The 27,807-nt window shown below is 43.2% G+C and overlaps 1 protein-coding gene across 1 annotated transcript in view; it reads right to left on the reverse strand.

Moving 5' to 3' along the window:
* Positions 1-1,645: 1,645 nt before the first annotated feature.
* The window catches only part of CDK15 (cyclin dependent kinase 15), a 75,051-nt gene continuing 48,889 nt past the window's right edge, over positions 1,646-27,807 (reverse strand). Inside the window, exons 11-13 of the mRNA XM_020814475.3 lie at positions 19,029-19,077; positions 15,989-16,128; positions 1,646-2,480 (exon numbers count right to left, since the gene is read on the reverse strand). Of these exons, the coding sequence (XP_020670134.3) occupies positions 2,371-2,480; positions 15,989-16,128; positions 19,029-19,077 (299 nt within the window). The 3' untranslated portion in view covers positions 1,646-2,370. The remainder of the gene's footprint in view (positions 2,481-15,988; positions 16,129-19,028; positions 19,078-27,807) is intronic.

Here is a 27,807-nt window from a genome sequence, read left to right on the forward strand (position 1 = left end):
ACTTTAATCCCCTCCTTCCCCCAGGAATTCTTTTGTTGGGAAAGACTGGAAACAACTGCCAGGAATAACAAGACTGGCTGTCTCTAAGTCCTGCCTTCTGAAAATTACCAGCCCCCATCTGTTCTGTTTGTTTGTTTGTCCATCCATGATGTGGTCTGGGATCTCTCTATTAAGAGACAGTCAGACCCGTCTTAAAAATCCAGTTATCAGATCTGCACTGTTAATACCTTGGTTACCAAGTCAATTTTCCTGGCATGGTTTGCTAAACAAAAGATAATAGACAATTCAAGACATCTGCATGTTTTTGTCTTTTATTGACAAGCCATGCAAAGAAGGGGGATCTGCCCCATGGCTAGATTCTACTTTAACATAAAGGTGTCACTGATCAATTGATGTAAGCATTTAAAATTCACTAATTACAAATCAAAGCAAATGTGAAAGCAGTCTAAGACTCAAAGTACATCGCAGAGTTCAATTATTTTTGTGACAGATTTTTAGATCAAGTGATCTCGCTTGAATAGCATCCCAGTCCTGTCCCTCCTGTAGCTATTGTGGTTGTGCAGTATGGTTTATCCCATAACTATTTCTGCAGCAAAGCACTGCTTCCCTCTAAGGGGAAATTATCTGTGTTGTACCTTTTATTTGCTACATGTAGTCAAGTTGCATCTGACTGATGGCAACCCTAATAGGGTTTTCAAGGTAGGAGAGGTATTTAAGTAGTGATTTTATCAGTGCTATAAACCAGAGAGTTTTCTTGGATAAGTGGAAATTTGAACTGAGGCCTCCTAATTCCCAGTTTGTCATTCTCTCCATTAAACCACACTAACTCCCACGTTATACCTCTTAATGAATGTAACACCCTGTTTCAGGGCTCTTGGGACTTCTAAACAAGAGGCCTACAGTGCTGCCACCCTGGCAGTATTAGCCTCATGGCGCAGTGGTTAAACCGCTGTACTGCAGCCAAAACTGTGCTCACGACCTGGGGTTCAATCCCAGGTAGCCATTTCAAGGTTGACTCCGCCTTCCGTCCTTCTGAGGTCGGTAAAATGAGTACCCAGCTTGCTGGGGGGGGGGGACAATGTGTAGCCTGCATAATTAACTTGTAAACCGCCCAGAGAGTGCTTGAAGCGCTATGGGGCGGGTGGTATATAAGCAGCAAGCAGCACGCTTTTGGCAAAAAAAGCTTTTCCTTGTGTTACTGACATGGACTTGCTTGGCCATCTTCCACACTGATTACTCAACAATGGGAGAGCAACCAGGAATGAGAGCAACCTGGAGGGAGAGATTCAGATCCATAATCCAGGAAAAATTTGGCCCACCAGATGTTTTGAACCTCTCATAATATTTGACCACTAGCTGTGCTGTTTGGGATTTGGGATGGGGAATGAAAGTCTGAAGCGTATGGAGGGCCAAAATTCCCCTGTTGCTTCCATAGGTCTTCCTTCACGAAGCCTGCTATTCAACCTCAACAAGTATTGGCCCTGGCTCCTTTTGCTTAAGATGGCATTCAAAGAACTGACTGGAGCCCACCCATCTAATTCTCCTGATCCAAAAGCAGGAGAATTAGCAGCATCAAGAAGCGAGGCAGAACATGGAAGAAAGAAAACAGAACTGAAACACATGTACCGACCATGGACTCATCTTGAAGGTTAAAAAACAACAACACCTGTCTGCTGTTATAACGCTGCACAACCTGTATATCTAGTGAACTCAATACAGTGGTGCCTCGCTTGACGATGTTAATTCGTTCCAGCGAAATCGCTGTAGAGCGAAAACATTGTCAAACAATATAAAAAGAATGCACTGAAACGCATTGAAAACCGTTCAATGCGTTCAAATGGGCTGAATACCTGCTTGTCCAGCAAAGATCCTCCATACAGCAGCCATTTTTGGTGCCTGAAAAGCAAGGAATCCATCCTAGAAAACAGCAGGGAGCCATTTTCTTCAGCCGGTGGCCATTTTGAAACCCGAAGATCAGCTGTTGGCTGATCATTGTAAAGCAAAAATCGTTTCCCGAAGTAGGGAACCGATCATCGTTAAACGAAAAAACCCCATTTAAACCATCGTTTTGCGATCACAAAAGCGATTGCAAAAACCTAATGGTACAGCGATTTCCTCATTAGGCGAGGCAATCGTTAAGCGAGGCACCACTGTATTGCTATAGTAGACTTGTGTGTAATGTTGCCTTTCAGACCTGAAGAAAGACAAATGTCCTGTTTCTTCTCTTTGTATCTACTGCTACCTGATGAAGACGTATCCAGATTCCAGACTCCTCAAACTATTGTGGGTATCAGCCATGGCCAAAAAGAGCCATGATAAGCAGCACTCCTCCCCCTCCACTGCCAGACTATAATTCTTCTTTTTTTCATTTCACCAAAACTTGCTTGAAGTGATCAGAGGTTGGCCTTTCTCATATGAAGCAAACAGATCACACATTTCTGGCTTCAGCTTCACTCCGGGGACTGTGAAGATGGACTGGGCTATGAAAGAAACAAGAAACAAAAGTGATCAGCAGCTACTTGACCACCACACACTCCTAAATGGCAGACTGAAGCGAACCTGCCTTTAACTGCCATGGCTTTGGAGAGCAAACTTTCCTTCTGTGATGTCACTCCACTTGGAAATAAGACTTGTGCCCAGGACCCCACCTCAGGTGGCCTTAAAGAATCTCCACAATTAATGCCATGGGAGCAGGTTTTAGTGAAACCATTATTTTGATAATATCTCTGGTGCAATGAAAAAGGAAAAAAAAAACAAGCAGCTGTCCCATATTCCTTTCTGCTAAGGTAAAGCACAGAGGTTTTTATATAGCTTCTTTCTGCTCAAACAACCCACTCTGAAGATTTATGCAGAGTCTCTTTCAAACAGCCCTCCCTAGATATTCTCACAGCACCTTTTACAACTTGTTGCTGTCAAGCGCTGTCAAAATGTGATAACCCTAAGAATTAATGACCTCCAGAAGTTGTTTTCATGAACAGCCCTGCTCAGTTCTTAAGAGACACAAAGCCAGGGGCTCCTTTATTGAATCAGTCCATCTACTATTCAGTCTTCCTCTTCTCCTGCCTTCAGCTTTTCTTGACATTTTCCAAAATTCAGATAGCCCAAATTAAATCATGTCAGCATCTACTAAGATTTATTTGTCTTGCTATATCTTTAAATTCTTCTCCAATGCCACATTTTTAACGAGTTGACTTGAGAGCTGACACTAAAATACAAATGACCAATATAAGAACTACGCAGCAGGGGAGGGGGAAGCAGCCGCTCAAGGTAAGGTGTGGAGCAGGCATTGGGAAATCTTTATCTCTGGGAGATGAGCAAGCTCTACTTGTTGGTGCAGCTGATGTGAGTTCGTTGTTATCACATAGCCTAGACAAATACATTAAAAAGGAGCCAGTGGCTTGCTATCTCCCACAGTGGGGAGGGGTTCCTGAATCATTATCCTTGGCTCCAGTCACCATGTGCTTATCAGACGAAGCTGCCAGGCTTCCAGTAACAGAGGCATTTATTTTTCCTTGCATATTTCCTCCTCACCTCTACACAGGCCCTTGCTGACATCACACAGTTGACAATCCTAAGGATACAAAATTTAGACATAGACTTTTGTCCAGGTAACTTGTTTGTTACCTTCGCTTGGCATTGGGGTTTTCTCTTTCATTCCTATCTGGGATTCCTATCCTGCTATCTCCCTCGTGGGCTCTTTCCTAATCAGTTGTAGTTCCCTTGATTATCAGTTGGTGGTCTTAACTACTTCTGACTTCAACTACTCTTTGCCTTCATGCTTGTAGCAGTCGTTGACTGGTTCCTGACTTGAATCGGTGTTGTTTTTCTTGGCTTTTACTCCATGGTTTACCAAAAGAACTCTGTGGGTAGCAGATCCATGTTTTAGCCCCTTGAGCTGTGACCCTTCAAACATTTTTAAGGGCTTGTTAAAGCAAAGCGTGCTGCTTATATACCGCCCCATAGCGCTTCAAGCACTCTCTGGGCGGTTTACAATTTAATTATGCAGGCTACACATTGCCCCCCCAGCGAGCTGGGTACTCATTTTACCGACCTCGGAAGGATAGAAGGCTGAGTCAACCTTGAGCTGGCTACCTGGGATTTGAACCCCAGGTCGTGAGCACAGTTTTAGCTGCAGTACAGCGGTTTAACCACTGTGCCACAAGGCTCCATTAACCTACGTATGTGTGTGTTTCCCAGTGAGCTCTTCCTGTAACTGTAATTAGTGCAGGTCCTTAGGAAGAAGATCCTGGGTGCTATATTTGTCTATATTTCACATAACTGAGCAAGCCTAAACTACAATTATACTAGACCCAATGAATCAGTGGGATATATAGTATTTGGCAAGTCCCATTGGTTCAATGAGATTAACAATTAGATTAAGCCTTAGAAATCCTCACGGGGAGGAATCTTAAGAGTTGTATCCAACCGTATCCTTGCTCTAGGTCAGTGATGGCGAACCTATGGCACACGTGAGCCCTCTCTGTTGGCACATGAGCCATAAGTTGCCATCGAGAAATACTTACCCATCCTCTGATTCCAGATTTTGGCACTCCCCTCTGCTGTGGCAGTGGTCCAGCGGAGGGGTGCAATGGCGAACATTACCAGTCTAGCCCAATGGGGGATTGGAGGACCAGTAAGTATTTATTTGTTAATACCACCCATAGGAAAAAAAACACACAAGTATTTAACCCTTGCAGTGCAAGGGCAGTTTTTTCCCCCTAAACTGAAACCTCAGTATTTGGGTTTAATTGCAATGTTGGCACTTTGAAATAAATAAGATGATTTTGTGTTGCAGTTTGGGCCCTCGAGCTCAAAAAGGTTCACCATCACTGCTCTAGGTGAACAGACCTTGCTTCTGGATTGAAACCCCCCCCCATCTCTTCTGCAGTTCCCACCCTAACCCCAAATTGCAGAGCTGGAAGGGATCCTATGGATCATCAAGTCCAGCCCTTGTCAAGGAAGCGCAGTAGGGGGTCTTGAACTCCCAACCTCTGGCTCCTCAGCCAGAGACCTAAACCACTGAGCGATCCAGCAGTTCCCTGTTCTGATGAATTTGGGAGACCTCCAGAGAAGATCTGAGCTGCAAGTGGGAGGCTTTGGGAAGAGGAGGAGAATGGGCAGAAGTCTGCCTGCGTAATGTTGGCTTTTGTTCTACCCTAAATATGTGGTTATTATTGTGATATAAAATAGTCCAGAAACTTTCACAAGTGTGCATCATGTGTGTAACATAGGTCCCTGTCCTCATAGATTTCTTATCTCGAAATTCTCATTTCAAAAAAGCCAGGAACCTCAGGAAAAAAAAATATAATAATTTGGCATCGCAGTAGTGGGAATGCAGCCTGCTAATCAAAAGGATTCAAATCTTTCTATGTGCTGCCAAGCTCTCTTCTTCCCACCCAATGGAGGGGGAGAGGGAGGGAGAGAAAGAGACAAAAAAAAAAAGAGAGAGACAGAGGGAACTGAAGGCATGGAGTCTCTCTCTTCTTCTCCTGCAATCTTAACAAACGCAAACGCTTCCACTCCACTGACTCCTCATTAACTTACTGAATCTGACAGTCTAATTATCGCAGCTGCTCTGCGCTAGGAATAAATAAATATGAAAGTGGATGTTTAAAGAAAATGGGCACAGAAATGCAGTCATCCAGGCAGGAGAGAGAGAGAGAAAGAGAGAGAGAGAGAGAGAGTTTTAAATTTTTATATCCGTACCTATTTAGAGCATTTTTTGGGGAGGGAGATAATGAGATCTTTGTGGGTTCTTTTTTGGACTAATTGAGTTCCTCATTTTGGGGATGCTTGCTTGTCACCATCTCCAGTGCTAACTTTTCAACTTTTTTCCTCCCCCCCCAATGAAATCTGTTCGCAGCACCTTTTTTTTTACCTCCAGAGCGGAGGCACAGATGGTGGCAGGAGGAGTCGCTTCTCTCTGCACAGCCATGAACACGTCCACAGGGCTCTGCTGGTCGCTTGGCTGCCCTCAGCATCCCTGAGCCTCAATGCAGACCTTCCTGAGGTCCCACGCTCAGGTGGGCCCATGCTCTCTTTATAGCCGGGTGATTTTTTTTTTTTTAAGGGCAGGGCTTTGCTTTGGTAAGAGGCTGCTGCTTTTGAGGCAGGAGTCTGAAGACCAGAAGGGAGGAGAAGCGTTTTGTAGCCCCTTTTCCTTGTGCTTTGTTGTTGTTGTTGCTGAAACCTCCTTCTAGTTCAAATGTTTTTAGCAGCACTTGAGGGAGAAAAAAAAGAGGAATACAAACTGCTTGGGGTGGTCTTACATTGAAAGAACAGTGGAAGGACAAGGTGCTAAAAAGCACCTCTCCCTCTGTATTGCTCTTCCCATTAAAACTGTAGCTTTAGCCGCAACCACTGCCTTTCTTTAAGCAGCCTTATACATGGTTAGGGAAATAGGTTCCAGTTATTGGGAAAATATGTGGAACACTAGAATATTGAAATCAATGTCCATCAAGATAAAAGAGAATTTTTGTATGTTAGTTTGGATATGGTACTTAACTCCAGTGAAACTTAATCAAATAGATGGTAATTACTCTAAGATGTGCTGGAGAGGGTGCCAGAAAAACAGGTCCATATTTTTGCATGTGGTGGGAATGGGAGTATATACTGAACTTTTGGCAATTAGATTTGCAGGAAATAAATGAAATAAGCAATTTAAATGCAGTTGTATGTCCTAAAATAGCACTTTTATCAATAATTGAAAAGGAAGTAGGTAATTGGACAACTAGAGAAATAGTTTCCAATTTGATAACAGCTATGAGACTGATTATTGCCAAGAAATGGAAAACAGCTCATAATATTTTGTTAAGTAATTGTCATAGGGAAGTCTGGGATGTAGCAATTAAAGATAAACTTAGATGGGATATAAGTGTTAAAAGAGGGTAATAGATAGGGATGTATTTGTAGAAATATGGGAAGAATTTATTCATCTTGTATTAGTACAGGAGAAGGAACAAGCTCAGCTCAAGAATCCATACAATTTCGGAAGGGGATGAGGGTGCTACAAGGGTAAATAGTATCAGCATGTTTCCACCCGCCAATAGTCCCTGTGGTAGGTTGCACTATGGATATGGATTTTCTTTTTAGTTTTTTCTTCATTAGAATTTTTTTATTGGATGTTTACATTGTTTTAGATGTGTTGCTTTTTTGCATTTATTTAAAAAAATTTAAAATTTAAATTATAAAAAAACACAGTAAGGTAGGATCATCATGAATGTAAGTCCAGCCACAAGAAAGTCTACCTTGTGGAGTGGCACTGTCAGAAAAAAACAGCTTTGCTCTGGGCCCAGTTTTCACTAAACTCAATACGCTCATAAACATGAAGGTGTGCCCACACCTCACTATTTTCCTAATTACATGTAGTTAGAATTCAGAATATTCTCTCTCAGACTGTTTCTTCTACAATGAACTCTGCATATGCTTTGACACTCAAGCGCTAAGGTACGTAACATGTAACTAGCTATGGTAGATTTTTTTTTTTTAAAAAAATGATTTTATTTGAAATGTTCTGTGCAAGGCTGTAGCCCCTTTCCTTTCTCTCATTTCCTCTCATGCCCCCTCACCAAACATTCCTTTATTTATATTCAGATACAGTGGTGCCCCGCATAGCGACATTAATCCGTTCCAGGATTAACGTCGCTATGTGGATTTGTTGCTATGCGGGGGGGAACCCCATAGGAACGCATTAAAATGGGTTTAATGCGTTCCTATTGGGGCGAAAACTCACCGCTATGCAGGGAATCCTTGATCCGGCCGCCATTTTCGCTGCCCAGTAAATGAGGGCAGGGCGCGAAAACGCTGCGGGCGGCCATTTTGCGGATGCAGCAGCCATTTTGGAACCGCCAATCAGCTGTTTAAAAAACATCGCAATGCGAAGATCGGTAAGCGAAACGCTTACCAATCATCGCAATGCGATGTTTTCCCTATTAAAACTTTGCAATGTGATCGCATTAGCGATAGCAAAAAATGTGTCGCTATGTGAATTCGTCGTTAAACGGTGTGCTCGTTAAGCGAGGCACCACTGTATTTGAAAATAAATGCTAATTTCTCACTAAACCCTTTCCCATATGAAAAGCTGACAGTTACTAAGTTGCTATTCATTTACATTCTCAGCATTTTTGACAAGGTTCCATCGGCATTTGGAAATAATTTGTAAAACATCAATGTCTCATTCTAATGTATTCAATTTTTCAATAACAGTTTAAATTTTATTTTGATTGAGTTAAAGAAAACAATGTCAAATCTTTGAATTATTTATGTTTTGCATCAATTAATTAATTTTAGAGAGCAGTGGGAGTTCACCATTTAGGCAAACCATTGTAACTTTAATTGATTCTTTATTTCAGAATTGCTGGGTAGCTCTGTGGGTTAGGCCCCTAGCTGCAGAGCCAGAGGCTAGGGGTTTGATCCCTTACTGTGCCTCCTTGAAAGAGGTTGGACTCCATGATCTGTTGGGTCCCTTCCAGTTCTGCAATTCTAACATTATTATTATTATTATTCAAAAACTCCAGGCACAATCAAAATTATAAAAACATTGATTGGTGGTATATAACAGATAGAGGTTTTAACCAAAAACACAAGTACCTGTTAAATATCAACACAGTATGTGTGCTGTTCCTAATATTGCCGTTTTTTATAGCTCTGATGTTGTGATTTCTGAGATCTGCAACTGCTTATAGTACTATGTGAAGTTTCTTGATATTGTTCCCAAAGCCCCAATGACTATGGGGACCAGAGACTAGATGTTTCAATAGCCAGGTCTCTGTACTTTGTTAGTTTTTCCAATTCTTTATTTTCAGCTCTGGTATCCCCTGGAATTGCAACGTCAATGATCCGGACATTCCTTCGTTCTATTACTACTGTGTCTGGTATGTTATGCTCAAGGTGTCTATCCGTTTGGATCCAGAAATCCCACAAGATCTTGACTTCCTCATTTTCTGACACCTTCTCTACCTGATGTTCCCAGGGGTTTTGGGGAGGCCGGCAAGTTTTATATATATATATATTTGCATAATGTCCAGTGCACTAACTTTGTACTGTATCATGTCTAACTTTGTAAACTGTTTGTGTAATCTTTGGACATTCACAGATGAGGTGTGACACAGTTTCATCTTTTTCTTGGCACAGTCAACATTTGCTGTTAGCGCAAACTCATTGGATCTTAGTTTTCATCACGTTGGTTTGGAGTGCTTATTCTTGTGCAGCAAAAATCAGGCCTTCAGTTTCTTTCTTAAGGGTCCCCAGTAGAGATAGGGGTATTCTTATTCGTATACAAATACGAATATCTCCGCACAGGTGGAAATGGTCCGCACTGTCCACTCATGATTTTGCCACTCCCACTGGCTCCGCAGAGGCTTCCTATCATACCATTGTTTGCAATCCTGGCAGGAGGCAGGATGACAAGGCTCTCTGCTAGGTCAAAGAATGGCTAATCCATTGTGGAGAACAGTGCGATAGGAAGCCTCCACGGAGCTGGTGGCAGCAGCGAAATTGTCAGTGGACAGTCCGGCCCCTTGGGCCCAGACCCTCGTTATTTCCACCTGTGCGGGGATAGTCGTATTCGTATACGAATACCCCCATCTCTAGTCCCCAGTTTTAGCTATGCCCATGTTGAATTATGATTACGCTTTCCATCAATATTTCTCAGGTGTTGTCCATGTGGTGGTTTATTTTTCCAGCTGTTTAATTTATTTTCAAATTATTGTTTCTTCTATTAAGCCTTTGTTGTTTTCAAAATATTCTCCATTTTCACTGCTTTCAGTAATTTTTCTCTGCTTGTACTGATATAATCATCCAAGCTTCTTCTTTTTTTCCCTCTACTACCTCCTGTATTTGCAGTAACTCACAGCCTCCGATTGTTCATGGAAAATATAATCTGTCTACATTGCTTTTTGGGTGTAGTGTATGATGCATGTTCATTAGTTTTCGTGTTTTTCGATCCAATTCTTCTAGTTCATTTTGAGTCCAATCTATTATTCCAGCTGAGTATCTAATTACTGGAACGGCCAATGTGTTTATGGCTTTGATTGCATTTCCCCCATTTAATTTTGTTTTTAAGATTTTATTATTATTATTATTATTATTATTATTATTATTATTATTATTATTATTATTATTATTATTATTATTATTATTATTATTATTATTATTATTATTAAACAATCAACACAGTGAATCAGTTTCTTAATCGCTTCTTTCTAATATTAATAAATTGAAGATTTAACATTCAGTTTGTTAAATTAAATGCTAATACAGTATTTTCAAGGGCAGAGATTTAATTTTTATGTTGTCTGGGCGTTGAGGGAGGAAAATTCAAAGACTTTATTTTTTTCCCCTGATGCAAGGCTAAAGGCGGGAGTGCTCAATCTGGACAGCTTAGGTTCCACCTGAAGAGTGGTAACTTTTTTTTGAAGGGTGCCTCTTGTAAAGCTGGACCTACCTGTAGAGTAATTTAGCCTTTCTCCCAGATTTACAGTATGTCACAAACGTATGCTATACATGTATTGTGAGGATAGTTGAGAACAATATGTAGAATGCATCTATATTGCACATCTTTACAAAATACATGGCATGCAGCCTATTTTCATCTAACATCAAGCTCCCTCCTCTCTTTTTGCAATATGTGCTCAACAAAGCTTCCCCCCTCAAAAGTCTGTATGAAGAATTCTGTGCCTTTTTAGTTGGCTTTATAAAGGTATCCCAAAAAACATTGATTTTGAACTTTTCCTGAAGGTTCACAGGCTTCCTCTGCACTAAATACAAGCCTATAATTTCCAGAGATCTGGGGGCCACACATGTTCTGTCCCTGGACTTGGAGAACTGTACCCACTCTCATGACACCCCCTTCCCCAAACTATTTCTCTTAACATTCTTTTCTACTTAAAAAGCCTCCTAGCACCCTCTAGTGGCAACCTTAAATGCTTTCAAAGCATTTTGGAGGCGCAGTGAGTCCAAGGGTGTTGGGGGGCTCCCAACATGGGCAAATTGCCCCCATGTCTCGACTGTACAAGAGGACTTTTTGAGGCAAAAGAGTTTGCTCAGATATAGCCCTTGAGCCACATTTTGCCCCCCTCTGCTCTACCTAATTGCTAATTGATGGCCAGAATCCTGTATATCTTTGCGGGTATAGCGGGAGTGATGTTATTGGCAGGGGCAGCCTGCCTCTAGTTAAGAAGTTCCTGCTTTGATTTTGGGTTGTGTATGAATCATGTGCCATTTGAAATTGAAGAAGGAACTCTTTAATTACCATTAATTAGCTGCTGCTAGTGACAGCATTCCTGTTGTACCAGTAGTGCTACACAACAGAATATTTATACAAAGGAAGCCAGCCTAGAAAATATGGTAGCTTTTTGACCTGAAGAACTCCTACAACAAAGGAAGAGTGGCAATGGGCTAACTGACTTTTCTGCCCTCAATAAAACATCTCATTTCTGGGACCTGATTCTAGTTCCCTTTCCGCAGTGGCAAGTAAATATCTGCTTTACTCATGTTAAGCATCCTGCGTTTTAGGTCCCTGTTCACAGGGGATCCTCTATCACACCATGAGGAGCCTCCACAAGTATATCTGACTCCTCAGTCCAGGAACATTTCTCACATAATTCTAATAAAGGGAAAGCTTTAATGCCAAGGATTGAAGCACTCCAAACGTGGAGAAAGACAACATTCACACAGTTAGTACTATTAAACAATACATTTGAGGGTATTCTCCACTGGGAGACTAATATTCACATTGAATATAATATATAGGTTGAACCTCACACAGTGAGAAGTGGGATGAGGAAGCTGCTGACCAAAATCAAATACTAAGTCTGTCTGTCTGTCTGTCTGCCTGCCTGCCTGCCTGCCTGCCTCTCTCTCTCTCTCTCTCTCTCTCTTTCTCTCTCTCTCTCTCTCTCTCTCTCTGTGTGTGTGTGTGTGTGTGTGTCTGTGTGTTCAAATGTAATAAATGACATTCACAGGTTTGGGTTTTTTTGTTTTGTTTGGTTTAGTTTGGTTTGGTTTTTATTGCAAATTAAGTTTGCAATGAGAAGCTCGGAAGCTTTCTCCCAGAAGAAACTGTTTCTACCATTTCCCACCCCCAGCTAAACAGGAACCTAGTGTTTCACATTGAAAGCAATGGAGGAAGGTGTGGAGGAAGGATATTTGCAAATGGCTTTGGCAGTTCATTGGTTGAAAAGCTGCATAGCCTGAAGAAGTGGATTTGAACCACGAAAGCTTACAAATTGTTTGATTTTTTTTTAAAAAGTGGAATTCACTGGATTTTCTTGCAGAGAGCTCTTTATGAATGCATTATCAACAGTTGTAGCTTGCAGCCACAATTGAATGTATTTCCTCTTCCCAATCTTGAGGAAATTTCACATCAAAGTCAACTTCTCCAGGGAACAGACTGTTTGAGGTCAGCTTTATTTCTGACAGGGCAAGGCATTAATTACAGTTTGAAAATGAGCCAGAAAGAGATGGAAGAGATCCTTATTACCTCTGAACTATTACATACCAACGCCAGTGTGGTCTACCAAATAAAACACGGGGTTGGATACAGAGTCCTCTGACTGCAGTAACTTTATCTGGATTTTTGTACTTTTTTCTTTGTATTGTATATTTCCAGCTCAGGTTGCAATCACAAGCAGTGTGATAAGTTGGTGTGCGACTCAGTGCATCTGGGCCCCTTTCTGTATGCAGACAGAGTGGTAAAGTAAACTCTATTTATTTAAAATATTTTTACCCCACCTTTCTCCTTAAAAGGAAAAGGCAGCTAGGATAGGCCTAGTAGACAGATTCAGTGATGTCAGAGGTGGCGGTTCAGGGAAGGTCCTGCAACTATACAACATCTGGCCTGACAGAGTGGTTGCAGGGGAAATTCGGCCACCAGGACCATAGAGGTCCCCCCACCCCTTCCAGCTAGACCCTCTTGCTCAACTGCTCCACAAAGCTGTGGGATAAGAGTAGAGTCTTCAAATTAGGATCTGATCCTTCAAGTCAGCAGTTCCTAAATACAGATTCCCAGATGATGTTGGACTAGGAAAGAGTGGCTCTGCATTGATCATGCTGGGTGAGGCTTCTGGGCAGTGAAGCAGAAAGAACAGCTGAGAACCTTTTTGCTGCTCCCTTCCACTCCCATGGACTTGGGGAGATGCAGAAGGAGGAAGAAGAAACTCCTGCAGCAAGGTTAGATGTTTGCTAAAATAATGCTGGACGTAGTCAATTTTTCAAAAATTTAAGCTATTGTGGGAAGAGATCTTCTCAAAGTAGAAATGTGTTTGTATCTGTGCATGCATGTGCATCACGACCCCTCGAGTTCACCCTAATAACCTGGAAATATTTCATGGCAACACCAGTTACACGTTCTGTTCACTCAAGCATAGTACTCTTCTACTTTGCTGTTGATTCCATTTTAACTTTGATTTTATATGCTGTAGTATTTTACTTTTATTCCTTATTGCTGTTTTTAATCTCAGTTTTATCATGTGCTACCTTATTGCCCATATCTTATATTCTGTAATGTTTCCTACACTGCCCAGAGTAGCCTAAAAGTATGATAAATAAGAAAAGAAATACAGCTGCAGACACAAAGTGGCAATCCACACAACAGAAGAGTCCTTGCTTGTAATGATTTCATAACAATGGGGCAGGGAGAGATCTCCACATAGGAAAACTTGTTATATTTTTGTTTCTCTCTCCAGCATATCCAACATATGCTTTCAGATGAAGATAACAAGCTAATTTATTTTTTTTAACCCTCTTCAAAATCGTTCTTGAGTGTACAAGAAGCTAATCATGAGCATCCTCTACGAGGGGGCTAGAACAGAATCTTGCTGCTCCTTCTTGTGGCACTCAGCATTCTCGACCGATGTGATTAAGCCACCTCCAGTAACCCCCTCGTCCAAAGGTCGAGGGATGTGTGGATGTGCAAGTGGAACTCAATAGGCTGGGAATTATCTTGATGCTACAGCATTGTCCTTATTAATTATTAATTACAATTATTACCCTAGGGATAGGCGCATGAATATGAACTTGCTGAATCAGAAATTGTGACTATTTCTGCCTATAAGACGTTGATTTGCTTCCCCGCACACACGCCGGTTGCCATGATAACGTCATGTAGGTTTCCTGCCCGCTGAGGCCCCACTGGCTGTAAGAGGAGTGAAATCGCAGCCATCGTAAAAACACACTAATATATCAGCCCAAGAGACCAAGAACACATTCCTCATATGGAAATGATCAATCTTGTCGCAGAGTGAGAGGTGTAGTGTGCCAATCTGTTGCCTCTCCCTCTGTTCATTCTTTCCCCACCTTTCTCCTTCTGCCTTTCTGCCTCTGTACCTATTTTTTTTCCCCCACACTCCTTCTTTTCCTGTCTTTTTTGGCACGGGCACTTTCATCTCCTCCCTCAGGGATTCGAGATGTCACTGCAGGAAGTGCTTGTCTGCCTCTCAGGCAGCAGCAGAGCCCTGTGGCTTTGACAAACCTCATTTAATTGGGAGGAAGCCAGGAGGGTTTGAAAGAACTGAAACATCCACGAAAACTCCTTTTATCAGGCATAATTTAAACTCTGCATGGAAAAAACCCTATATGTATAAAGAAAAGTCAACTTCCCCCCTGCTGCAAGTCCTCCCGCCCCTCCTCCTTTGCCTCCCCATCCCCCAGCAAAGGCAGACGCCAGCGAGATTCCCTCGTTTCAGTTTTCAAAAAGTGTCAGAGTTGATTTGTGCTCTGTGGCTGGTTGGACAGAAAAGGAATGCAGATCTCCCTCTTGTGCGCTCTCTCTCTCTCTCTCTCACACACACACACACATACAGAAGGCCAAACTAGGTAGTAAGAACAGAAAACCTCTGTGCTTAACAATCTGGATCCTGCCCCAGTCACATCGAAGCCAGGTGTTGGGGTGAAGTGGGGGGCAAGTTGATGAGCAAAAGCGGCCGTGGGTGGAGGGTGCCCAAGACCCTTCCTTATCTCCCTTCCCTTTTGGCCACTCCCTCCCCAAGCACTTTTCGCTCTGGGAAGCCCACATTTGCATTTTTATTTTTATTTTTGGAATTTGCAGGGATATTTCCTAAACTCTCACTTTGCCTTTAGAGGTTTTTGTTCTCATGGGAATTGAGGACGGCTTTAAAATACAAAAGGAACATCTCATAAATCGGTCCTTGTGACTCATGGTCAGTGTGGGGAGGGGGGGCACCACAGGCACCTTAGGGCCATCCCTGGAAAACAATCACTCTCTTCCTACTATAGTGCTCACAGGAGGAACCATTTTAAGCCTGGAATCAAGTTGAAGGTGGTATAGTCCCAGAGAAAGGACTGCACCACATGCTGCGGGCTCTCTGTTTCGCAATATATGTTGAGTTTAAGAGGTCATTTGAAAACCTCGCTTTAATTGCAGCTGTGCTGTAGGTATTACAAATGGGAAATGGCTGGAAGTTGTCCTTATGTCAACATCTAATGACTGAAGCTTGTAGCTCATGTGGGAGTTTCAAACAGACATCATCGGTGGCTTCTCAGAGGTGTGTGTGTGTTTGTGTGTGTGTGTGTGTGTGTGTGTGTGTTCGTATTCAGAGTGACTTCACCACAAACAACTTACAACACCGTTAAGTTGTCAACAGGCTCCAGAAGAGAAGAAGAGGAGGGATAGCCCACCACTTCTGCTGGGACACCGGCTGCTTTTGTTTCTCACACAACTATTCTCCAAACTTCTAAGTGGACTGCCTGAATCGTTTCCATTCAGCTGGCCGTCCTAAGAACAGCTACCAGAACCCACTGTTTTCTTCCTCCCTCCCCTTCCCTTTTTTCTTGTGTATCACAACATCAATTTAAATTGCAAGCCTGAGGCTGTGGGCTGTGATGCCACATATATTTATAAATCACTCTGGGAGGCTTTCCGGTAAAAAAAAAAAAAAAAGAAGAGGGCAATATATACTTTAAAATAACAACAAAATAAGTCAGTAAATTTGTTCTCACACTCTTGTAGGAGAAATTGGGAAGGACGTACCATTGGAAAGCTGGTACAACTGTGACGGCAAGGGGTTGAAGAAGTGATGAACAAGGGCTTCCTGGGAAGAGATCCTGTCTTGGGGACAAACTTTCAACATTCTTGCTGCCAAGTCTTCAGCCTCAGGCACCCTGCCCAACCTAGAAAACAAAGAGCAAGGCCTTTCAAAGCCCCATGTCAACATTCTGAAAAACTGGGTGTTCCAACAGCTGACTCCAGGAGTAAGCTAATGACAAAAATACCAATAGGTCAGGAGATTTTCCACCTCAAAATTCTCTCATGTTGGGATGGAGTGATACCTGAATGAAAGATTTCCTTCCATTATCTCCCTCCTGAACTATCCATGTTGACATCATTTAAATCATTTGTTTGCAAACAAAGGGCTCAAATGTGCAGCAAAAGAGCAATCGCAAACAAATGTAATATTTCTCTTAAAATCAAACTTCAGCTTGACTATCTGGGGCCAGTGTCAACATACCATGACATGCTATTGTTTGTTATATATATTATTTTGACTGCTCATGCTAAATATGTATGTTGGATTGAGCAGAGTTGCTTCTTTCCAGGTTCCACACATACTGTACTGTGTTTCTTGTAAATTTATGGATGTGAACCAGGAGTTCTGTCTACACCAGACAAGACCTCAGCCAATTCTGGTGCCTGGTTGAATGTTGTGTATAGCAAGGAATATATGAGGTAAAGTTGTCTGAATGTGAAGACAGACTAATGACAGGTGAGCACCACGCAGCTTGATTCAGAGTTTTCCTTGGCTAACGTGAGCCATTTTCCAGAAGACTGTTTTCTTTTGAGCCAGGTTCTGAAACTAGGAAAATTATTACCTCACTGGAAACATGGCTACTTGCATAGCAAGTAGGTAGGTGGACAATCAGAATGTGAAAGCAGGCTTAAAACTGTGTTCCAGGTGAATCTTTATATTAAAGTAACCTACACACGATAGTAAGAGCTTCTGTTGTTTCCTCAATGAGTAGTATCAGCTGTTCATAATAAAATTAACTGAAGATGTGATGGAGTCCAAATCCACTATAAACATCTTCATCCTCGCTTTGTGTAATGGCAGGATCGGATGTGGATCATTGTGTTAGCAAAGAACTCCAAGAAAATGAAGACATCAGTGCTGGTGCTAAAGCCTGCCCACAGTAGCCCAGAAGGGCTGCTGAGAAAGTCAAATTAGGGGAAAGCCCCATGGGGTTGATCTGGGAGGGGGACTGGTGAGGAGATGAGAGGGCCAGAGCCCCCTAGGCCAGAAAAGCTAACTCATGCCAATGGCATTGCAACTCTACTGTCTTATGAGAGGTTGGTGTTTTTGTTTTGTTTTTCTTGGTCCTCCTGTCAATCATTTCACCAAACAGGAAGAAAATTCTTTTTATGAATGTAAACATCACAAAATTATTCTAAAAACATCCCTCAGATATTAATGGGCAGAACTGATGGCCCGCTTAGTAGCCCTGATGCTCAGCTCTCATTGTTGTTTCTTTGATTAAAAGTTTTTTGGGCATCTGGAATAGTAAAAATCATTCTAGATTTAAAAAAAAATAAATCCCCTTCAAATGGCAAATCTGGGCATCTTCCTCTCACTGGCAAAATGTAATGCCAAGTGGCTGACTTCTTAGAAAGATGGCAGCTTGGAAGCAGAGGAAGTGAAACAGAGGAAGCCTAAACAAGCATGCAAACAAAAACAGTGCTTGAGTTTTATGGCTTTTAATTTGCTTGTTTGTTCGAAGTGTCAGGTGGCCCATTAGAGCCCAGCCTGCTGTTTCTCCTCACCCCCATTCCAGCTGGCATTTCCTTTCCAAACGATATTGCGCTGCCAGGATCTGCTCACTTTCATTCTTCACTGTTAGTCCCAGTAAAAACACACCTATTAAACTAACTAGGCTTGGACAAAAAGCAGCTGTGTGATCCATTCTCAGAAACAAGGGATGGGTAATATCTCTTGTTTTAAAAAAAAAACTGGACCACTAAAGTGTTACCCCCCCTCCCAAAAAAAGAGCTTTGGCCTCCTCAGAACGTTTGCCTTAACCCAAAATGTTGGTATTCCCCAACTCAGAACTTGGTAATTGGGCTTGGAGTTTTAGGACTACGTCCCATAAGCTTCTAACGCCCCTTTTCTTGGTAGAGGCCAAAAGGAAAAGAGAAGAAGGGAAGCCACTTTAGATGGACACAACTGTGGCCAGAATTTTAACTGCAGAACTACACTGTAGTGCTGATGAATTAGGAAAACCAGAGATTGCCTTATACCCTATCAGATCATTGGGCCATTTAGTTCAGTACTGTCATTATTGGCCTGTAGCAGTTCTCTAGGGTTGCAGACCAGAGTCTTTGCCAGCTCTACCTGGTGATGCCAGGGACTTTCTGGAGGAAAAACATAGGCTCTATGACCGAGGTATGGGCCTTCCTTTAACATACTTGGCACATACTGGGGATCAAGACCTTTATTTATGAAGCAAATCACAACTGGTCGGTAACCATGATGTAAGGCAGGAGGCCATGGCCAGTGAGGACAGAAGCTGCAGTCCAGCAACATCTGGAGGGCCAATTCCGGTCCCTATTCCAGTTCTCGAGAAGCCACAGCTTTCTCAAGTCCAGTGACACCCATGTAACTCGAGGAATTGCCAATGTTACATGATATCTAGTGGGACTTCCTATAGTCTATCTTCGGTTAGGATTTGGACAAGCTGCTAGTTAAGCATCTTCTCCATAGTTCAGTCCAAGGTTGAGGGACATCTTGCTTGTAAAATATTACTCATGAAATGATTGATCTGTAACTATCTGCTCACGCAAATAGTTTGATGATAACAATTATTTCAAGAAGGTGCCATTCCTGCATTGTTGCTTATTGTTTTGTTTTGTTTTTTTGATTAGGTTTAAATAGTACTGATACTGTTACTATTACCAACTATATGGAATTGCCTTCATCAGACTAAACTCAAAGAAACCAAATCTAGCACTGAAATCTTACACATAAAAGAAACCAATCCTAAGGGAGAATTTTACGATTCTTTATAATAAGTAAGCTTACCTGTCACAGATAATTCTGAGTTTCTGAGGTCTACTGGAGAAGAACCTCCCTGGAAAGTTAATATGCAATCACCAGATTAAACAAAAAAATTAAACAATTTGAATGTGGAATTTTTAGTTCTTCCACTGAAGGTGTCTGAACTGCATGGATAGGCCAGTGGTTTGTGTCTCTGGCTGTGGAGCCATAAGTTGGGAATTTGATTCTTCCCCACTGTGCCTCCTGTGATGCGAGACAGATGGTGTGGCCTCAGGTAAGCTACACAGTCCCAGGGTGCCCCCCCCCAAAGAAGGGAATGGCAAACTGAGTATTCTCTACTGAGTACTCTCTACCTAGAAAACTCTGAAAAAGATCACCATAAGTCAGAAGTGACTTGGAGGCGCATGATTATTATATTTATTACTGAAGGTGCCACTGCTCTTTTTATAAATGCACATTACTTCTGAAAAGCACGATTACTGGCATTGATAAAATGCGATTCTGGTGAGTTGCTTTGGCCATTTGCTAGAGAATATAGGCAAACATTCTTGAATTTGAATTCTAGCACAAACATCACAACCCTGCAACCAAACTGTCAAGTCTTACATCTGAGATAGATTGTGTAAACTCTGTGGGTATGTGTATATGTAGATATGTCTATTTGGGTGCATATATATATGAGTGTACAGATGTATGGCAGTCTGGGAGAAGAGGAGTGGGGAACTGTTGAAATAGTGATGGGGACAGCAGGGAGATGTAATGGGAGCCATAAAGACTAGCTGAGACATATACTGTACTGTGGGCCCAACCATCTGTTATTGTTGTTTTCCGCATGACCTTCCAGAGTTGCACAATGATACGATCTATCTTTAATTCTGCAGTCTGACATTTCCTGATCGTCTTACCTTACCCAATAAAAAGTTTTCCATCCTGTGACTGATCTAGACAGAAGTCTTACACTAGTCCTGAACTGTTCATTGTTCTGGTCTTTCTTTTGAATAACTGAACCTCTTTCCCCCTCTCTTCTTGTTATCGATATTGTTCTGGCACTGCACCTATGAACCCATTCACTCACAGCTAGGCATCATATTCTTCCAGACTAGATAATACTCTTGGCATTTTCAGGGTGAAGCTTTCTCTCTGTGTGTCATGCACACAAAGAGAGAGTTTAGACATACTCGACATATGGAACATGCAAAGGACAAATACACAGCACTAGCAAGCTGAGCTTCCCTGCCAGCAATCCATGTCACTGGGAATCCAGGAAATGATCAAAGAAATTGACAACCTATGACAACAAAGACAACAAAGAAGCTTGTGGCACCTCAAAGACCAATGAGGTTTTACGCGGCATGAGCTTTCCTGGATTGCAGCCTACTTCTTCAGAGGGAGGTGGGCTACAGTCGGCAAAATAATAATTATGTGGCATCAAGTCAATTCTGACTTATGGTGGCCCTTCTTGGGGTTTTCCAGGTAGAGAATACTCAGAAGCAGTTTACTGTTCCCTCCTTCTGGAGGTGCTCTGGGACTTTGTAACTTGCCCAAGGCTACACAGGCTGACTGTTTCTCCGGGAAGCACAGTGGGGAATCAAACTCTTGACCCCTTGTTCTAGACATTTCAAGCCCATGAGCAATCTAGTCAGTTCACAGTCCACAAAAGCTGCCAAATAAAAAATGTTAGTCAGAGGCCATAAGACTCTTTCCTGTTTTAGCTGCCATAGACTAACATGGCTAAGCTACTGGAAAGCAAAGATTTTTCCAGGCTAGTAGTTCCCAACTTTGGGTAACCCAGGTGATCTTGGACTGCAGCTCCCAGAAATCCTGGCCAGCACAACTAGCGGTGAAGGTTTCTGGGAATGGCAGTCCAAGAACACCTGGGTCACTCAAGGTTGGGAGCCACTGACCTAGGGCATTGTATGTGAAATAATGTCTTACTTGCAGAATGATCAGAAATGAAATTATCTTTAGTATTGCACAGGAGGAGTGTGCAGCCTTCAAAAAAAATTTTGAAGAAGACCCACAAAATAGTCTCCTTGATTTTGTCATGTGCTGGGTTTCTTTCAAAGGTTGTCTGAATGTTCCTGCACTCCAACTCTGAAAATTATGAATGAACGAGTAAAATATTTTGAAATCTACATGAAAGGAATTTTGTTTCTTGTGATTTTGCAGGCATTACCTAATATGGCAGGAGAAAGCATCTTCCTGAAGTGGCAGGACCAGAAGGCCATGCACATATAGGATATGCAAAGGAGAAATACATACCACAAGCTATGGACATCCACACCACACACTTGTGATATTGGTGTACATGGCTCAAGCATTATTTCAGGTACCTGGTATAAATTCATCACATTGAGTTCTTTCCAGATGCATACAACACTCCCATCTACATATATACAATATCACAAATCATAAAAGAAAGATTTATATTTTAATTCTTCAGTTATATTTTATGTTCATCTGTAGTTACCCCATGGCCATTAACGGAGCTTAAAAAAAAACTTGTCGGTTGTCAAGTCAATTCTACTTATGGTGACCTTTTCTGGGGCTTTCTGGATATAGAAAGCGCTCAGAAGTAGTTTACTGTTCCCTTATTCTAGGGGTTCACTGCAACCTTGTAGCTTGCCCAAGGCCATATCCATTGACTTTTCTCACAGGAAGCATAGTGAGCTTATTTAAACATGATGACAACAACCTCAGTGTCCTTCTGCACACTGCTTAGGGTCGCCACTCTTCACTGGTTCTGGTCCTTCCTTGATGGCTGATCCCAGATGGTACAGCTTGGGGCAGTTGTCTCCACCCCTTGGGACCTCTGCTATGGGCTTCCACAGGGGTCAACCATCTCCCCAATACTCTTTAACATCCACATGAAGCTTCTTGGAGAAGTCATACAGAGATGTAGGGTTCGCTATTACCAGTATGCTGATGACACACAGCTCTACTTCTCTTTTCATCATGCAAGGGACACTGTGCAGATTATTGAGCACTGCCTAGCATTGATAAGGAACTGGGCGAGGGCCAAAAAAACCTGAATCTGAATGCAGATAAGGTACAGATCCTACTGTTAGAAGGATCTTTCTTGATGGGGTTGTGTTCCCCTGAAGGACTGGGTCTGCAGCCTGGAGGTACTCCTGCACTCTCTATAGAGGCACAAATATCGGCCATGATCAATGTGACAACCCCAGACCTACTGGGATATGCCACAGTTTCACTAAGCTGCCACCAACCATTCCCTGTAAGGAGTCACACAGACCAGGAATGGATTTTTAACAAATAAAGGAATAAGGTTTATTTAAACAACACACAGGGAAAATAAAATGATCAAGTGAATAAGATACAGTAACGTGGCTTAGTCTCAATCATACATACACCAGTTTGGTTCACACAGAACACTCTTAAATAAAGCACAGACCCTGAACCTATCAGTTCTGGCTAACCATACAGACACCTGAACCTATCAGGTTGGTACTGACTGACACACAGTAGTACCCTGTCTGACACACAGACTCCCACACCAGCTTCTTCTCTCAGCTCTCCTCCAGCTTCTAAACTTCTCCACACACGCTCCACATATATATACAGTACAGCCCCTCCTCCTGATGTCCCGCCTTCCACTCCCCATAGGATGGAACTTTCCCTCCAAACCCATGACAGACAGGTAACATCAGTGCTGTATGTAACACCTCCCCTCTTTATAAGTTGTTTTGTAGGGGGAAAGCTAAAGTGCTTTTCACCAAAAAAACAACCTGGTTAAAACACACAAAAACAGTTATACATACAATATCATACTTACTTATACTTACACTCTAAGTTAAACATTTACCATTTACAATACATCAAGTTACCTTTATTCATACAAACCACGCATGTTTAATAAACAAATACATTTAACCTTTGGTCATCAAAATATATACATAGTCCATGTTTCTTTCGCCGTCTTCATTCTTCAGGTCTTCTTGACAAGGCGTCAGCAACACAGTTCACTGACCCTCTGACCACCTTCACTTCAAAATCATAGTCTTGCAGGTTTAAAGCCCACCTCATAAGTTTACTATTGTGGGTTTTCATTGTCTTTAACCATTGCAGTGGTGAATGGTCAGTGCACAGAATAAAATGTCTTCCCCAGATGTAAGGCTTGGCCTTCTGGATCGCGTAGACTATGGCCAGGCACTCCTTTTCCACGGTTGCCAAATGTCTCTCACCTTTCTGGAGTTTCCTACTCAGGTAGGACACTGGATGCTGGTCACCATTTTCATCCTCCTGGCAAAGAACTGCTCCTACCCCGCTGTTAGACGCATCGGTGTAGATGATGAACTCTCGGTCGAAGTCTGGAGCACGCAGCACTGGATAGTTGATGAGGGCCTCCTTCAACCTCTGGAACGCCTCCTCACAGTCGCTGGTCCACGGGATGCGGTCATCAGTCTTCTTCCTCGTCAGATCGGTCAGCGGAGTCGCTATCTCGCTAAACCTCGGGATGAACTTTCTGTAGTAGCCCACCAACCCAAGAAATGATTTGACTTTTTTCTTGGTGTTGGGTCTGGGCCAATCACGAACTGCTTCTATCTTAGCCTCTAGGGGTTTTATCACTCCTCCCCCTACTATGTGACCCAAGTATTTTATTTCTGGGCTACCCAGCTGACACTTGCTCGCCTTTACCGTTAGCCCTGCTGCACTTAACCTCTGCAGCACTAACTCCAGGTGTTTCAGGTGATCTTCCCAGGTATTACTGAAGATCCCTATGTCGTCAATGTAGGCCACAGTAAAGTCACTGAGCCCTGCTAAGGTCTGGTCCATCAGCCTTTGGAATGTGGCTGGTGCATTTCTGAGACCAAAGCTCAGGACTCGAAACTCATAGAGACCAAAAGGGCTGCAAAAGGCGGTCTTTTCTTGATCCCTGGGATCAATTCTTAATTGCCAATATCCCTTTACCAGGTCCAATGATGAGATGAACCGACAACCCCCTATGGTTTCAATCAGGTTGTCTAGCCTGGGCATTGGGTAGGCATCAGGAGTGGTTACGCGGTTTAATTTCCTGTAATCTACACAAAACCTAATGCTCCCATCAGGCTTGTCCACTAGGACTATCGGAGAGGACCAAGGACTAGAAGAGGGGACGATTATGTTCTCCCTAAGCATCTCGTCCAGCTCCTTCCGCACCTTGTCCCTATAGGGTCCCGTCACTCGGTATGGGGATACTGCCTGCGGGGGTGCATCCCCTGTGTGGATCCGATGCATCACTCCCTTCACTATCCCCGGCTTATTGGAAAACACCTTTTGATATTTGATGAGCAGCATTTTTAGTTCTTGCTGCTGGTCTTGGGTGAGTGCAGGACTGATCTTTACCTCATCTGGGTTGTATTTTACTTCCCCTCTACCCTCCCAGAAGGGTAATTCAGCTTCCTCACTCTCAGCTGCCTTTATTGCAAATAAAACCCTCTGTTCCCCTCTGTAGTAGGGTTTTAGGGCATTCACATGTACCACCCTCCTTGCTTGGTTCTCCTCCTGCTCTATAAGGTAGTTCAGGTCTGACATCTTGGAAATGACCCTATATGGTCCTGCCCATTTGAGCTGCAGTTTGTTCTCTCTGCAGGGCCTAAGCCAAAGCACTTCCTCCCCTGGGTCAAAGTGCCTCTCTCTAGCTTTGTGGTCATACCATGTTTTCTGTCTGACCTTCTGAGCTTGCAGGTTTTCTGCTGCTAGCTCTAGGTTTCTCTTTAGGTCATTCATCAAGGTGTCTATGTATGTCACAACGTCTTGTGGGTCATCCTGGGTGATCTGCTCCCAATTTTGTTTGATCAAATCAAGGGGCCCTTTCACCCTTCTCCCAAATAAAAGTTCAAACGGACTGAACCCGGTACTGGCTTGTGGCACTGATCGATAAGCAAACAAAAGGGATTGCAGCTTCTGGTCCCAATTGTTTGGATTCTCTGCCAAGTAAGCCCTAATCATGCGCATTAGAGTCCCATTGAACTTCTCAGTTAACCCATTACTTTCAGGGTGATAGGCAGTGGTTTCCTTGTGCTTAATTCCACAGATTTGCCATAAGCATTTCATGAGCTTCGATGTGAACGATGCGCCCAAATCTGTGATTATTTCTGAGGCAAATCCCATCCTGAACATATACCCCACCAAGGCATCTGCCACTGTGTTAGTTTCAATGTTAGTCAAGGGTATGGCTTCAGGGTACCTTGTGGCATGGTCCACAATGGTGAGAATGAACCTGTTCCCCCTCTTTGTGGCCTTGGGCAAAGGTCCCACAATATCCACCCCTATGCATTTGAACGGAGTGTCAATCACAGGCAAAGGGCACAACTTTGCTTTGGTCCTGTTGCGGCTATTCCCCTGCCTTTGACACACATCACATTGTTTACAGAACTCTTTGATCTGCTTCCCTATTTCAGGCCAGTAAAAATTCTGTGTGATTCTCTGCTGTGTTTTGTTCACCCCTAAGTGCGCAGCAAACAGGTCAGAGTGCCCCCTTTTTAAGATCATGGGGCGATACTTTTCAGGTACCACTAGCTGACTTCTGATCCCATCTCCCCCTGTTGAGATATTCCTCAGGGTCTCTCTATATAAAATTCCCTTTCTCTCACAAAATCTCACTGGGGTCTCAGGTGTTAGCTGGGCGTCTGTCACCTGTTCAAAACACTTTTGGAGAGTGGCGTCTGCCTTTTGCTCTTGGCCAAATCGGCTGTCTGTGGTTAAGGTTTCCACCACAGCTTCGGAACTCCCCCCACCTGCCTCCGTCTCAGGCTCATCATTACCCCCCGGAACTGTCCCCGTGGTGGCTTGTGAACGTGTAATCACTAGCACCCGTTTCACATGTTCAGCCAGGTCATTTCCCACGAGCACGGCTGCTGGCAGAGTCGATGAAATCGCTAGCCGCCAAACTCCCCTCCAGCCTTGAAAGTACACAGGTACCTCAGCTACTGGCAGCGAGATCACCTGTCCCTCAATCCCTGCCACCTTTATGCTCTCATTTGGGATTACATACTCCCTAGGAATAATATCTGGATGGCACAGGGTCACCTGGGAACAAGTATCCCTTAACCCCCGATACCGATGGTCAAGTATTCCTACGTCCACCCCTGCTGTTTCAAACAACTGAGAATCTGTTCTCACTAGCAAGCAGCGCTTGACCTCCACAAGAGGACCATTTTCCCCAGCCTGATCAGCAGATGTATCTGTTCCAGATTGAGTAGCCATGGCAACAGGCTCCCTCAGTGACAAGGAGCTTTGCTCTTTCTGGACACAGAACACAGCTTTTGGCTTGGTTCCACTCGAATCATGAGGCACATTTCCTTTTAGCTGCTTTAATTTCTCACACTCTGAGATTAGATGGCCCTTTCCCTGACAGAAATAACATTTTCTGCTATATTTTGAGTCTTTCTCATCTTGTTTTGGTTTTCCCTCCAAAATCTGAGGTCTTGGTTTCATGTCTGAGGGCTTCCCTTCACCATGGGCCCCTCCCCCTTGCTGGTTTTTCCCTGGTCCCTGAGAGTACTTGCTGTAGGTTTCTTTGGGTTTACCTATCGATTTCCCCTCAGCACCTAAGGGCATTCTTATTTGGGAAATAAAATCTGCGATCTCGGCCGCTTCCGCCACAGATTTCGGTTTCCTTTCCCTCACCTGGAACTTCAGTTCCCCATGCAGGACTGAATAGAACTGTTCCAGCGCTATCAAGTCTTTGAGCTGCTGAAAGGTCTCTGTCCCCTCCTGAGATAGCCATTTCTCTAGCAGCCTCACCAATTGGGCCCCCACTTGGGTAAAAGTCTGCTCTGGTTTCTTGGTGAGTGACCTGAATCTTTGCCTCAGCTGTTCCGCATTTATCCCATGTCTGGCAAACACCAGTTTTTTAAACTCTGCGAAATCTTTTAGCAGTTCCTCTGGCATCTCTGCATAGACTTCTGCCAGGCTGCCACTGATTAAAGATCGCATAATGGTCATCTTCTCAGTTTCCCTTACTGAGAAGTCCACAAACGCTCTTTCCACTAGGGAAAAGAACACCTCAGGGCAATCTCCCTTGTGGTATACAGGGAATTTCTTCAGGTCAGTCTTAGACAATTGGCCCCCCTCAGAATCTCTATTGTTATTATTGTTCTGATTCATCAGTTCCAATTTTCTTAACTCAAACGCCATTTTCTCTCTCTGCAATTCCAATTCAAATTGTCTTTGCCTCTCCCTTTCCTGCATTTTTTCTCTCTCTAATCTTTCCTCCATTTCAAATTGCCTCATCCTCAGTTCATGCTGTTGGGCTATGAGCATTTTTTTGAGTTCTGGGTTCTGTTCTCCCGTGCTGTCATCCTGCACTGAGCCAAATTCATCCTCAGAACCTTGGTCTACCTGGGGGTCTTTCACTTCACCCATTTCTGCCATTTGGGTTCGAGTCAAGGGCATAATCCCCCCCCCAGAACAGGCTGCTTTCAAAAGTCAAGCCTCAAAATAAAGCGACCACTCTTTTTTTCTCTCTCTCTCTTTTGCCTCAGAACCAGCCTTCTATAGATTGCTGCTGTTCTTCAGCACTAACTTGCAACTGTTGCCAGCCGGAGTCCACCCCCCTCTGCTAGGCCTCTCAGCAGGCAGGCTAGATCACTGCTACTTCACACAGTTTTGCCTCAGCTTTTTTCCCGCCAAAACAGGTTGCCTCAGAGCTCCCTAATCTAGTCCCCAGTTGGCACGTTCTTCCACTAGCGCACCTCCCCGTGAGGTACGCCTAGAAGATTACCTATGCGCCCTCAGATTGTCCCTGACTAGACCCCCCTTGTTCTGGGCACACTTGCCAAGGCTTTGCTGGACCACTGGA

This window comes from Pogona vitticeps, chromosome 1 (assembly GCF_051106095.1).
Source record: "Pogona vitticeps strain Pit_001003342236 chromosome 1, PviZW2.1, whole genome shotgun sequence".
Lineage (NCBI taxonomy): Eukaryota > Metazoa > Chordata > Lepidosauria > Squamata > Agamidae > Pogona > Pogona vitticeps.